The 12758-nt window shown below is 38.7% G+C and overlaps 1 protein-coding gene across 1 annotated transcript; it reads left to right on the top strand.

Moving 5' to 3' along the window:
• The first annotated feature begins 17 nt into the window (after positions 1-17).
• Positions 18-7835, top strand: LOC135469877 (prefoldin subunit 3-like). The gene is made up of 6 exons (XM_064748509.1): positions 18-94; positions 3304-3431; positions 3806-3872; positions 4498-4596; positions 4852-4990; positions 6081-7835. Exons 1-6 carry the CDS (start codon positions 20-22, stop codon positions 6149-6151), a joined length of 579 nt encoding a protein of 192 aa, XP_064604579.1. The 5' UTR covers positions 18-19; the 3' UTR covers positions 6152-7835.
• Positions 7836-12758: the final 4923 nt, after the last annotated feature.

Genomic DNA, 12758 nt, shown 5'->3' with positions numbered 1-12758 from the left:
CAGTCACACCAACCTCATCATGGCGACTGAAAATTCATCGAAGTCAGCAAGCGCTGAGAAGTCTGCGACAGGAATGCCGAAAGCTGTCTTTGTGGTAATTTCTGTGCACTCTGGTTGATTTACCCCTTAGTTAATTCACAAGTTAAAACTGCTAATAATTGTTTCTTTTCATTCCACGAATTGTCATCGCTATGATCATGCGTCGCCATGCACACGATTGTGCGTGCATTACAATGCGGTGCATGCTGTCCTAGTCACGCTTTGGCTTTGAACCGTTAGGTCGTTTTGGAACACAACGCTGCAAGACAACAGCAGTTCAACAAAGGCGTTGACTCTTTACCCGTTATATTGAAATTCTGATAACTTGTGTAATAGTGTAAGAAAATGGAGAAGTGATTGTCTTCTCATGTCCTAATATTAAAATTAGGCATACAGTTGGTTTGAAATGAAAATTTTTGTGAATTTTAATGTTGAACTGCTATGCATGCACGTTTTTGTCGTCTGCTCATTGCTCTTAATTGTTCCGTTCTGCTGTAGTAATGCTGACACTGTGGCATCTTACTGATACATGAAGCAGAATTGAAACTTGCAGACAATCAGTTCAAGCATGACGTTTATGAAAGATATGCCTTGATCAGGTGCCATTGACGCCCCGTGACTTTTCAACAGTTACCTTCACCTTGTTAACCTTTTTCATAACTAATGGTGAGAGCGTCCGCGTCGAAGTCGGGTGACGCGGAATCAAACCCGGATCGGGTCATACCCAAGACGCTAAAAATGGTACTTGTTACTTCCTCGCTTGACACACAGCACTGAGAGGTTAGAGCAAGGAAACAGGACTGGTTGGTCCAATTCCAGTATAATGTGACTGGGTTGGGTGTTATGTTTGGTGTCGTCGTCATGATGTCTCAGTTCTTGTCACAAGAAGACACAGTACATGTATACACATCTAATCACGCCTCGTCATCATATGCCTGAAAAGCCAGCCTATCATGCCCAACTATCATATGGCTCTGTCCATGTTCTTACACTCTCATCTTGATTCTTCTACTCAAAACACTTTGCACGGCAAAAACTCTAGGGCCAGGTCGTGTTTGCAGAAGGTGAGCCCTGACCTCTCACCTCTCTGTTGCCAAGCCTACAGTACAAGTTACACATAACTCAACGAATACTTCGGGTTCGTGAAAGTGTTAGCTACCTAGTAGTGTTAGCAATTTTGAACATTAAATCAATAGTGTGTATCCAAAGTGTTAAACAATAATGTGCCAATGATCATGTCCTGTTCTGATGTCCAAACTTCAAGCTTTTTTAGGACTGAATACCTTATCCATGTATATGTTCATGTAGTTAGGAGTCGGGTAATTTATTTGAGCTATGCACAAAGTGTGATAAAGGTCATGACCTGAAAGCTTTTAAGATCAGGGTCATTCTGTCCTGCCACTGACACTGTGCATGTTGGAATGGCTGTGGACTTGATGACCCTAAGGAAAATATGCTCCTTTTTCAATTTGTGGCATTCATGAATTTTCTTTAATCAGCCGATTTGACAAGTCCCATAAGCAGGTTAGTTAACTATTGGGTACAGTTAGTTGTCCTCTCTTGATCCTTGGGCCATCTTTAATACTATGTGTGTTACCATAAGGCCAGTGATACTTGATTCGTTGTTTTCTGTCAGAATATTGTGGAAAATGGTGTGACTGTGGAACAATTTTTATTTTTTATCATGACTTTATGATAATCTCACCTTTTGTGACAAAACCCCAACAAAATAACGAGTGTGTAGGCAAAGATGGGAAGCATAAAAATGCGCTGGTCACCTCTTTTTTTTTTTTTTTTTTTTGTCCCGAACGCCCCCCGTGTGCTGAAAGTAAACTTGACAGATTGCCTTCTATTAAATTTGACCAAAGTGTTTGTGCCTGCCAGTGAACTTGATCAGGCGAAGACTTATTGATCTTGTAAACAGCAGTGAATGTTCCTTTTCTTAAATCTGTTGATTTATTGTGGTGATTTTGATATCTGCTGTACTAATATGAAACTTCAAGACCTACATGTAGGCCTTGCTAATTGATTAGGGTGTGGTTATGGTTTGGGCAGCACAATGACCCAGGAGCCTCTCACCAGTGTGGTTGCTGTGAGATTAAGTCCTGCTCTTGCTGGCTTTCGCTTCCACCGTGCATGGGAAGGTGTGCTAGCAACCTGTGGATGGTCATTGGTTCCTCAGGGCTCTGCCCACCATTCTTAAACACGGCCTAAAAGTCCATTAAATATATGAGGTGAGCATAAAAAAATGGGCCGTACTTTGACACTCAGTATCTCCGAAACCCTCTTACGTCAGCTTCTAAAAATTTACACACTCATAAGCCATTATGTCCTGAGTATACAGACCAAATTTCAATTTCATCCTTTTAAGATTTCTGTTCATGGGACCAAAATCAAAGCAGAGTCAAAAATGCATGTTCTGGACATTTCAAAAGGATGTTCTACCTGGCTTTACATGAAAAGGTGATCAATTGGTCCTCCATCTTCTCGGTAGAGAGGGCACAAATATTTCTTCCATGAATTGATCGAGTCCTGAATCTCCTTAAGAGTAATTTTTTTCCAGCAGTCCTTGATACATGTCACACAGGTGCAGGGCGCGCTCTACTCATGACACCTGACAGGTGATGCAGTGTGGGTCACTGGAACGTGCGTTTTTGAGGCTATGTTTTCATTTTAACCCTGTGTACAGACTACTCAAGCTATGACCTTGAAAATTGGTCAGTATATTAGCAAAATCATGCCATTGGAATGTCTAAAGTTTGAAAGGGTTTGAAGAAAGGATAATGGAGCAATGCGACATCAAAGTACAGCCCATTTTTTTATGGCCACCCTATATACGTACTCTTGTTCATTCGTTTTTTAGTAATTTGACACTCTGTCAGACAAACTTTGCAGTCTTTCCAGCACCAAGGGGCCAAATTTTAACATTCAGATTTAATTTAAAGCATGACGACAAGAGTCCTACGAGCTTGTCATATTTGGGATGTTTTTGTTTGTGCAGTGTTGCATAATCTGCTTGGCTGACTTTAGTCAAGTTAATCTTCAGTTGAATCTTAGTCACATGGGCCCGTTTGTCGGCTATTTTATCAGTTCATCCTTATTGTCCATGCCATATGTTTAATTTTGTTGAAGTTTCATGACAGGTTCAGGAGGGGCCTTAAGAATTACTAATCTTCAGGGCTTTAGGTACTGAATTTAATGAATATTGATTGGAAATAAGGATGGTTTTAAGAATTGTACAACATGTATGTAATTCCATTGTAGGAAGATGTGGATGCTTTCATGAAACAGAGTGAGAATAATGAGTCTACAGAAGGTGTTTTGAAGAGACTGGATGAGCAGCACAGTAAATACAAGTTCATGGAGTACAACCTCAACACGAAGAAGTCCAGGTAAATTGAGCCCTAGATAACACTAGATTTTATTGATTCATCCATTGGACTATTTCAGAAATTTTTTATTTTTTTTTTGTTTTTTATTTGATTTACTCGTTTTCAGTAAAACTGAAGCTTTGGCTTCAAAGGTAACATTTTAGACCTTTATGTTCTTCTGAAAGTGCTTTTTTTACAGATCAAACTGAAGGTGAAATATGGTAAACAAATAAAAAACTGTTTGCCAGATGCTTCAAAAATACATTTAAGTACTTCATTTATACGTTATTTAGTGCTTTTCTATTTAATGGGAAAATTAATGTGTGGTGTTTATTAATTATTGTGCACACCTCTTTAATACCAACTTAAGACTGATTGATTTATTTGTTTTCCAGGTTAAAAACTCAGCTGCCAGACATAAAAACTTCATTAGATATTGTTAAACATCTTCAAAGCAAGAAGGTGAGTCTCTTTGTCTGATAATTAATACTTTTGGTAAATTTGCAAAGTTACTTAAGGTATTGTTTGCTTTATACATTACTTATGATAAATGAATATTCACAGGTAAATGTTAGATCTAAGATAATAATACTGTGTTAATGTGGACAGGCTGTGTGCATCTCTGTGTCTGTCTCTATGTTCATTTATATGTTCTTTTCAGCATTAATTCAAAAATTCAGTTTACATAAAACCACAAACTTAGGATTCTGTGATTTATCTCAGGAAGTTTTGGAACACTAGTTTTGGTTTTTGCATCCTAATTTGTAGTGTAATATCCAGTGAAGTTTCAATAGTTTTTTTTTTTTTTTTGTCGGTGAATTCAAATTGAAATGATGAAGACCCATCAACTAGGAAATTCTTTGAAGTTTTGAATTTTAAGTTTCATTGATATTCTGTTCTATTTGTTATAGAGGAGGCAGTGGTATGTTACTGTGCGCAGAAAGATTTTTTTCTTTTTCTCTAATAATTCTTAGTTTCCTTGTAAGAAGATGTAGGTTTTCCTGATTATTAAGCAGCAAGAAAACAGATAAATCTTGTAATTTCAGGGATAAATCTTGTAATTTCAGGATAAATCTTGTAATTTCAGGACTCGACAGAGCCATTAGAGACTAGGTTTCTATTGTCAGACCAGCTGTATGCTAAGGCTAGGATACCTCCCACAGAAAAAGTCTGTCTCTGGCTTGGGGTAAGTTGGACGTTTAAAGAAAAACTCTCCTCTTATATCTTGAGAAGAAGAAGAAACAAAATATTATTTTTACAATTGAATGTACTGTATACTGTAATACTTGACTAGCTGCTCTTCCAGGTGTTTTGAGTAATTGTATACTACAAAAATATGTCTTTATACTTTCTTCATTCAGATCCTTATGTAAATGTAGATATAAATGTGCTTTGTGTTAGGTATAGTCAAGACCAGTATCATTTCTTGTTTTGTTTTCAGGCCAATGTGATGTTGGAATACAATTTAGATGATGCAGAAAAATTGTTAGAGAAAAATTACGATGCAGCGAGTAGAAGTTTAGCTCAGGTAGAAGATGACCTGGGCTTCATACGAGATCAAACCACCACGCTAGAAGTCAGTATCCTTTTTATAGTATGGATCAGATTTTATCTGAGCTCGTCAGGTTTTTTTTTCTTTTACCAGTATGACTGTCACTTCCGCTATGACTGTATCTATGAAGGTAGGGTTAAAATTTAAAAAAAGCAAACACAAAAATGATGTAAACTTCATAAAGGCTGTGATAAGGTATTGGTAAATATGGCTTGCAATTTTTGTATGGTGAGTATTTTGGACCTCATGGTATAATGGAAGCCTGACATATTTATAAATATGCTCTGTTCACTGAAGCAGAAGAAAGATATTTGAAGAAAGAATTGTCAGACATTTGCGATCATTTATAATGTACTGGACCAACTTTCACAAAACGTCATAAGAGATATTTCTGCTAACTATAACATTTTACAGACGCCTTTCGCAAAAAAATGACTTAAAATATGACTTATGAGGTTTAAATGAAAGTGGCTTGGGTAGGCTATATTTTTCGAGTTTAGATTCAAGGGAGACAACTGTGTCATGCATTTTTAAGTAAACTGGAACCATGCATAATTTCTGGATTGATTATGCCTCCAGCTTCCTCTATCTGCTCTTCAATGCATTTGCTTGTAAATTCAGGTAGTCTATGGTATTGTTTTATGATATGTAAAGAATGATCCTGCATAGTGGCCAAGTGTTCTAAAGTGCTACACTTTTGAGTTCATGAGATCTTTTTTTATTGTTAGCTGCAGCTTTATGTCAGGTAATTACTGTATTTGATGTACAAAAATTTTCATGACTAAGTTACTTCTAAAAGTTTCTGAGGTTCTCTTTAAAAGGTGTTGCAAGGTATTTTTTAGAACGTTAGTGTGGAAAAGTGTAAGTTTAAACACCAAAAGCATAGCTTTTTGACCTTCATATGCCTCTAAAAATGCAACCTTTTGGCCGAATTCTAAGAGGGAAAAAAAAACGATTTTACAAGTAGACGTGATTTCCTCCAGGTTCCCTCAAACAAGCCAGTCTGCAGTTGTATTGGTAAAAATATTTAGCTTAGTAAGGCATAAACCGTCATTGAGATTTGATCCTATATTTGAGACATGTGATATGAGTGCTATTGCCCTTGACCGCTTGCCCAGATATGGCACGTGTATATAATTGGGACGTGAAACGGAGGCAAGCTGCCCAACAAGCCACCTCAGCATCCTAGTGTTCACACCTCTTCAGCAACAAGACACATGCTTGTCCCTTCACCAGGCATCATATCTACCTGACCCCTGGGCTATCTGGATTAACCATGCCCTGCTATATTCTCTTTCTTCTGGTTGGGTGGGGGCACAGGTCACACAGCAGTGAAGAATGAATTGTCATTGGTATTTAATAGCACAACTGAGTGAGGCTACTTAGTTGGTTTCAAAGATTCTTGGTTTCAAACATGTTCCAACAGAAAGTAAATTCATGTTAGTTTCAGAGGATTCTCACAGGTCCTTCAGATTGTTAAAAAGTCCTTGATTTTCAAGGACCTACACAGAACTTCAAAACTCATTGTTTTGAAATGTCAGATTTTCTCAATTTTCTTTAACAAAGTGGTTCAAAAAAAAAAATAATAATAAAAACAATTTGGGCCTGCCCGTTGGTATGTAGTCAGGCTCTTGGTACAGTCATAAGAGAATGTGAGTTTCTCCAGCACATTGTCTGGATTGAACAAGATACTGTTTAAAGTGGTCAGTTAGAAAATATCCTTCTTACCTGTGGGAATCCTGTATGCAGTCTTAGTCCTAGTCTTAGGCAGTCAACTTGTCAGGTAAAACATTTAACCAACAGTTCTGGTGTTAAGTTAGAATTATTTTGATTGGCTTTGGGACTATAGTTTGATCCTGATTTTTTTTCCCAAACTTTACCAAAACCAGAATTTGTAATTAGTTAATCAACAATGAATTATTGTACTGAAAACAAATACATTGTATACGTACATGTAAGGCTAGTATTCATTGTAAGTGCTAAATGTTGAGTGAAGGTTATGCTATTTGTAAGGTGAAAGGGGAGGTAATTACTGCGCAACTGTTTGTACAGCTGGCCACCAGTTATGTCTTTGTGTTTCCTACCTTCCTGTAGCCAATTCCAAACTGTGTTTATGTGTGAAAAAAAGACTTGTGCTGAACTGTCTGCCTCCCTGAAGGAATGGCATGTTACAGAGTACGCTGTGCCCTGTTCAACATAGTCAGAGTCCATGATGAAGATTCCACTCGTGTGTAATCCATAACGAAGATTCCACTGGTGTGTAATCCATGATGAAGATTCCACTGGTGTGTAATCCATGATGAAGATTCCACTCGTGTGTAATCCATGACGAAGATTCCGCTCGTGTGTAATCCATGATGAAGATTCCACTCGTGTGTAATCCATGATGAAGATTCCACTGGTGTGTAATCCATGATGAAGATTCCACTCGTGTGTAATCCATGATGAAGAACCTCAGACAAATTTGATCAGAATGCATGTAATTACACTTGACTACTTGGCATATGTACATGCTTGAACGTGAACAAGTAAATTTAATGTAAATATAAATGTTTAAGACTCTGGCTATGTTGATGCTGATCTTAAATTCTAGTTGGCAATCACTTACTTATTAAAAGTGCTACTCAGAAGAAAGGTGCCAAAAGTTGAAGTTGCTGAACTCTTCTGTTTTTTTTGTTTTTTTTTTTTCTTAAGCTTGTATGCTTATGTCCTTTACATTGATTCAGTTCATTCACTATTTTCTGTTACCTTATATTCCTGAAACAAGACTATTATTTTGATATCAGTATTTACACGTATCGTAAGCATGATGCGGAGAAAGATGTTAACTTCTCGCTTCTCCTGATTTGCTGCCTTTTTCATGGAAGTACAGTTAAACCAAAAAAAAAAAAAAAAAAAAAGATGAAGATGTATTAAGAAATGCTGAAAATGGTCTATGTCAACTCAGTTTACTGTAATGCCAATTCCCTCAGTTTCAATGCAGTGTTCATTTTTACAAATCAACTTGTAATAAAGGGAAATTCATGCGTTGGGTACATTTTGTTAAATAAGAAAGCTGGTGTTGCATAAAATGAGAATCCAGTTGAAATTTAGATTTCTCATCAGATGTTGGTGGTTTGTACTTTCTAGCTGACCATCAGATGTTGGTGGGTTGTACACCCTAGCTGACCATCAGATGTTGGTGGTTTGTACATTCTAGCTCACCATCAGATGTTGGTGGTTTGTACATTCTAGCTGACAATCAGATGTTGGTGGTTTGTACATTCCATCTGACCATCAGATGTTGGTGGTTTGTACATTCTAGCTGACAATCAGATGTTGGTGGTTTTGTACATGTGCATTCTAGTTGACTGTCAGATGTTGGTGGTTTATACATTCTAGCTGACCATCAGATGTTGGTGGTTTGTACATTCTAGTTGACCATCAGATGGTGGTGGTTTGTACATTCTAGCTGACCATCAGATGTTGGTGGTTTGTACATTGTATCTGACAATCAGATGTTGATGGTTTGTACATTCTAGCTGACCATCAGATGGTGGTGGTTTTGGACACGTGCATTCTAGTTGACCGTCAGATGTTGGTGGTGTTTACATTGTATCTGACAATCAGATGTTGGTGGTTTGTACATTCTAGCTGACCATCAGATGTTGGTGGTTTGTTCATTCTAGCTGACCATCAGATGTTGGTGGTTTTGTACATGTGCATTCTAGTTGACTGTCAGATGTTGGTGGTTTGTACATTCTAGCTGACCATCAGATGTTGGTGGTTTTGTACATGTGCATTCTAGTTGACTGTCAGATGTTGGTGGTTTGTACATTCCAGTTGACCATCAGATGTTGGTGGTTTGCACATTGTATCTGACAATCAGATGTTGATTGTTTGTACATTCTAGCTGACCATCAGATGGTGGTGGTTTTGGACATGTGCATTCTAGTTGACTGGCAGATGTTGGTGGCTTATACATTCTAGCTGACCATCAGATGTTGGTGGTTTGTACATTCTAGTTGACCATCGGATGGTGGTGGTTTGTACATTCTAGCTGACCATCAGATGGTGGTCGTTTGTACATTTCAGCTGACAATCAGATGTTGATGGTTTATACATTCTAACTGACCATCAGATGTTGGTGGTTTGTACATTCTAGCTGACCATCGGATGGTGGTGGTTTGTACATTATAGCTGACCATCAGATGTTGGTGGTTTGTACATTTCAGCTGACAATCAGATGTTGATGGTTTGTACATTTCGCTGACCATCAGATGGTGGTGGTTTTGGACACGTGCATTCTAGTTGACCGTCAGATGTTGGTGGTGTTTACATTGTATCTGACAATCAGATGTTGGTGGTTTGTACATTCTAGCTGACCATCAGATGTTGGTGGTTTGTTCATTCTAGCTGACCATCAGATGTTGGTGGTTTTGTACATGTGCATTCTAGTTGACTGTCAGATGTTGGTGGTTTGTACATTCTAGCTGACCATCAGATGTTGGTGGTTTTGTACATGTGCATTCTAGTTGACTGTCAGATGTTGGTGGTTTGTACATTCCAGTTGACCATTAGATGTTAGTGGTTTGTACATTGTATCTGACAATCAGATGTTGATTGTTTGTACATTCTAGCTGACCATCAGATGGTGGTGGTTTTGGACATGTGCATTCTAGTTGACTGGCAGATGTTGGTGGCTTATACATTCTAGCTGACCATCAGATGTTGGTGGTTTGTACATTCTAGTTGACCATCGCATGGTGGTGGTTTGTACATTCTAGCTGACCATCAGATGGTGGTCGTTTGTACATTTCAGCTGACAATCAGATGTTGATGGTTTATACATTCTAACTGACCATCAGATGTTGGTGGTTTGTACATTCTAGCTGACCATCGGATGGTGGTGGTTTGTACATTATAGCTGACCATCAGATGTTGGTGGTTTGTACATTTCAGCTGACAATCAGATGTTGATGGTTTGTACATTTCGCTGACCATCAGATGTTGGTGGTTTTGCACATGTGCATTCTAGTTGACTGTCAGATGTTGGTGGTTTGTACATTCCAGTTGACCATCAGATGTTGGTGGTTTGTACATTGGATCTGACAATCAGATGTTGATGGTTTGTACATTCTAGCTGACCATCAGATGGTGATGGTTTTGGACATGTGCATTCTAGTTGACCGTCAGATGTTGGTGGTGTTTACATTGTATCTGACAATCAGATGTTGGTGGTTTGTACATTCTAGCTGACAATCAGATGTTGGTGGTTTTGTTCATTCTAGCTGACCATCAGATGGTGGTGGTTTGTACATTTCAGCTGACAATCAGATGTTGATGGTTTGTACATTCTCGCTGACCATCAGATGTTGGTGGTTTTGCACATGTGCATTCTAGTTGACTGTCAGATGTTGGTGGTTTGTACATTCCAGTTGACCATCAGATGTTGGTGGTTTGTACATTGTATCTGACAATCAGATGTTGATGGTTTGTACATTTCGCTGACCATCAGATGGTGGTGGTTTTGGACATGTGCATTCTATTTCACTGTCAGATGTTGGTGGTTTATATATTCTAGCTGACCATTAGATGTTGGTGGTTTGTACATTCTAGTTGACCATCGGATGGTGGTGGTTTGTACATTTCAGCTGACAATCAGATGTTGATGGTTTGTACATTCTAGCTGACCATCAGATGTTGGTGGTTTGTACATTCTAGCTGACCATCGGATGGTGGTGGTTTGTACATTATAGCTGACCATCAGATGGTGGTGGTTTGTACATTCCAGCTGACAATCAGATGTTGATGGTTTATACATTCTCGCTGACCATCAGATGTTGGTGGTTTTGCACATGTGCATTCTAGTTGACTGTCAGATGTTGGTGGTTTGTACATTCCAGTTGACCATCAGATGTTGGTGGTTTGTACATTGTATCTGGCAATCAGATGTTGATGGTTTGTACAGTCTAGCTGACCATCAGATGGTGGTGGTTTTGGACATGTGCATTCTAGCTGACCGTCAGATGTTGGTGGTGTTTACATTGTATCTGACAATCAGATGTTGGTGGTTTGTACATTCTAGCTGACCATCAGATGTTGGTGGTTTGCTCATTCTAGCTGACAATCAGATGGTGGTGGTTTGTACATTCTTGTTGACCGTCAGATGTTGGTGGTTTGTACATTCTAGCTGACAATCAGATGTTGGTGGTTTGTAATTTCTAGCTGACCATCAGATGTTGGTGGTTTGTACATTCTAGCTGACAATCAGATGGTGGTGGTTTGTACATTCTTGTTGACCGTCAGATGTTGGTGGTTTATACTTTCTAGCTGACAATCAGATGTTGGTGGTTTGTAATTTCTAGCTGACCATCAGATGTTGGTGGTTTGTACATTCTAGCTGACCATCAGATGTTGGTGTTACAAGAAGAATAAGGATATTTTCAACAATCACCACAGAGAACTTAAGTGCTTTGGAATTAATAATGAATGCGTTAATGACCATCATCTTACGATGAACTCCACAAAACCGTCTTTTGGGGAAAATGATGACCTATAAAGAATGATAGAGAATTACTAAACCATGTTGAGAAATCTGGAAATATTCTGGCGGATTGTTCCACAAATGTATGAGCAGTTTAAAAAATTGTCGTCTCAGAAGAAAAGATGGGTATATCTAGGCTTGCAATAAATGCGATATCAGGATGGAAATAAAAAAATAATTGATGTCCGTGGATTCTCAGCAGTTAGTGGTACTTTAAGCTATATAAGCCACATTATTTTAAGTATTATTAATTTGATTGTTATTTTATGCTGTGCTCAAGAATATTTTGCTTATACGATGGCGGCCAGCATAATGGAAACCGAGCAAAGCATGAGGAAACCCCTGACCATCTGCAGGTTGCTGGCAGACCTTCCCACTTTTGGCTGGAGAGGAAGCCATGAGCTGAACTTGAACTCACAGCAAATCGTATTGGTGACAGGCACATGGGTCATTGCACTGTGCTGGCGCGCTAACTCCTTCGAGCACGGATGCCCCTATTTTAGGTATTGTACATGTATATGGGCAGCATGTACATGTACAATACCTGTATAAGTCCCGGGACTTGTCAACCTATACAGGTGTTAGTCTTTGTCAGGCGTAAACATCGTAGCTGTACCAAACGCACGGTTACAAGGCTCACTGACTCTCCAAGGCTGAGGGAACCCCCATTTTGGAAGGCCTACTGCAACTTTAAACGTGCTTAGTGTTTCTTCATGTAACATTGTTGAGGTGGTCACAATTTTAATTTCCAGGGCCCAATAATCAGCTCTAAAGTCGTATTTCAAATTTTAACCCCAAGGACCTCCACTGTGCGAATGAACCTGGAAGGATTTGGTTCCCAGTGTAAAAGAGAGGCGAGGCCTGTTGCATTTAGCACAGCGATAGACCAACCCTAGCTTACAATAAGCTTTGTAAATATTATTTTTTCGAATGTTTTTTTTTTTCGAATTTGCTTTGCAGAGGCCTTTAAAGAACTTCGAAAAGAAAAAGATGAAACGAATTTGTGAATTTTCTTGCAATGCATTACCTGGGAAACTTTGTTCGGAATAGTGCGATTGAAGTGCAACGGCCGAGGAAATACTGGTGCATGGCAGACGTCAGTTTGGTACTAATTAAGCGATGATTATTGACGAAAATTAACGTCAGTGTACTTTGTGTAAACTAACATTTATGTAGTTGGATCTGTTTAATGTGCATGTGCTGGATAAAACCACAGACAATGAAAACAACTGGTCTGACTATAACAATAACTTAGTTGGGCCAAATCGAG

This window comes from Liolophura sinensis, chromosome 1, assembly GCF_032854445.1.
Source record: "Liolophura sinensis isolate JHLJ2023 chromosome 1, CUHK_Ljap_v2, whole genome shotgun sequence".
NCBI classification, from domain to species: domain Eukaryota; kingdom Metazoa; phylum Mollusca; class Polyplacophora; order Chitonida; family Chitonidae; genus Liolophura; species Liolophura sinensis.
The sequence above is the reverse complement of the archived record's forward strand: the minus strand, read 5'-3'. Positions and strand labels throughout refer to the sequence as shown.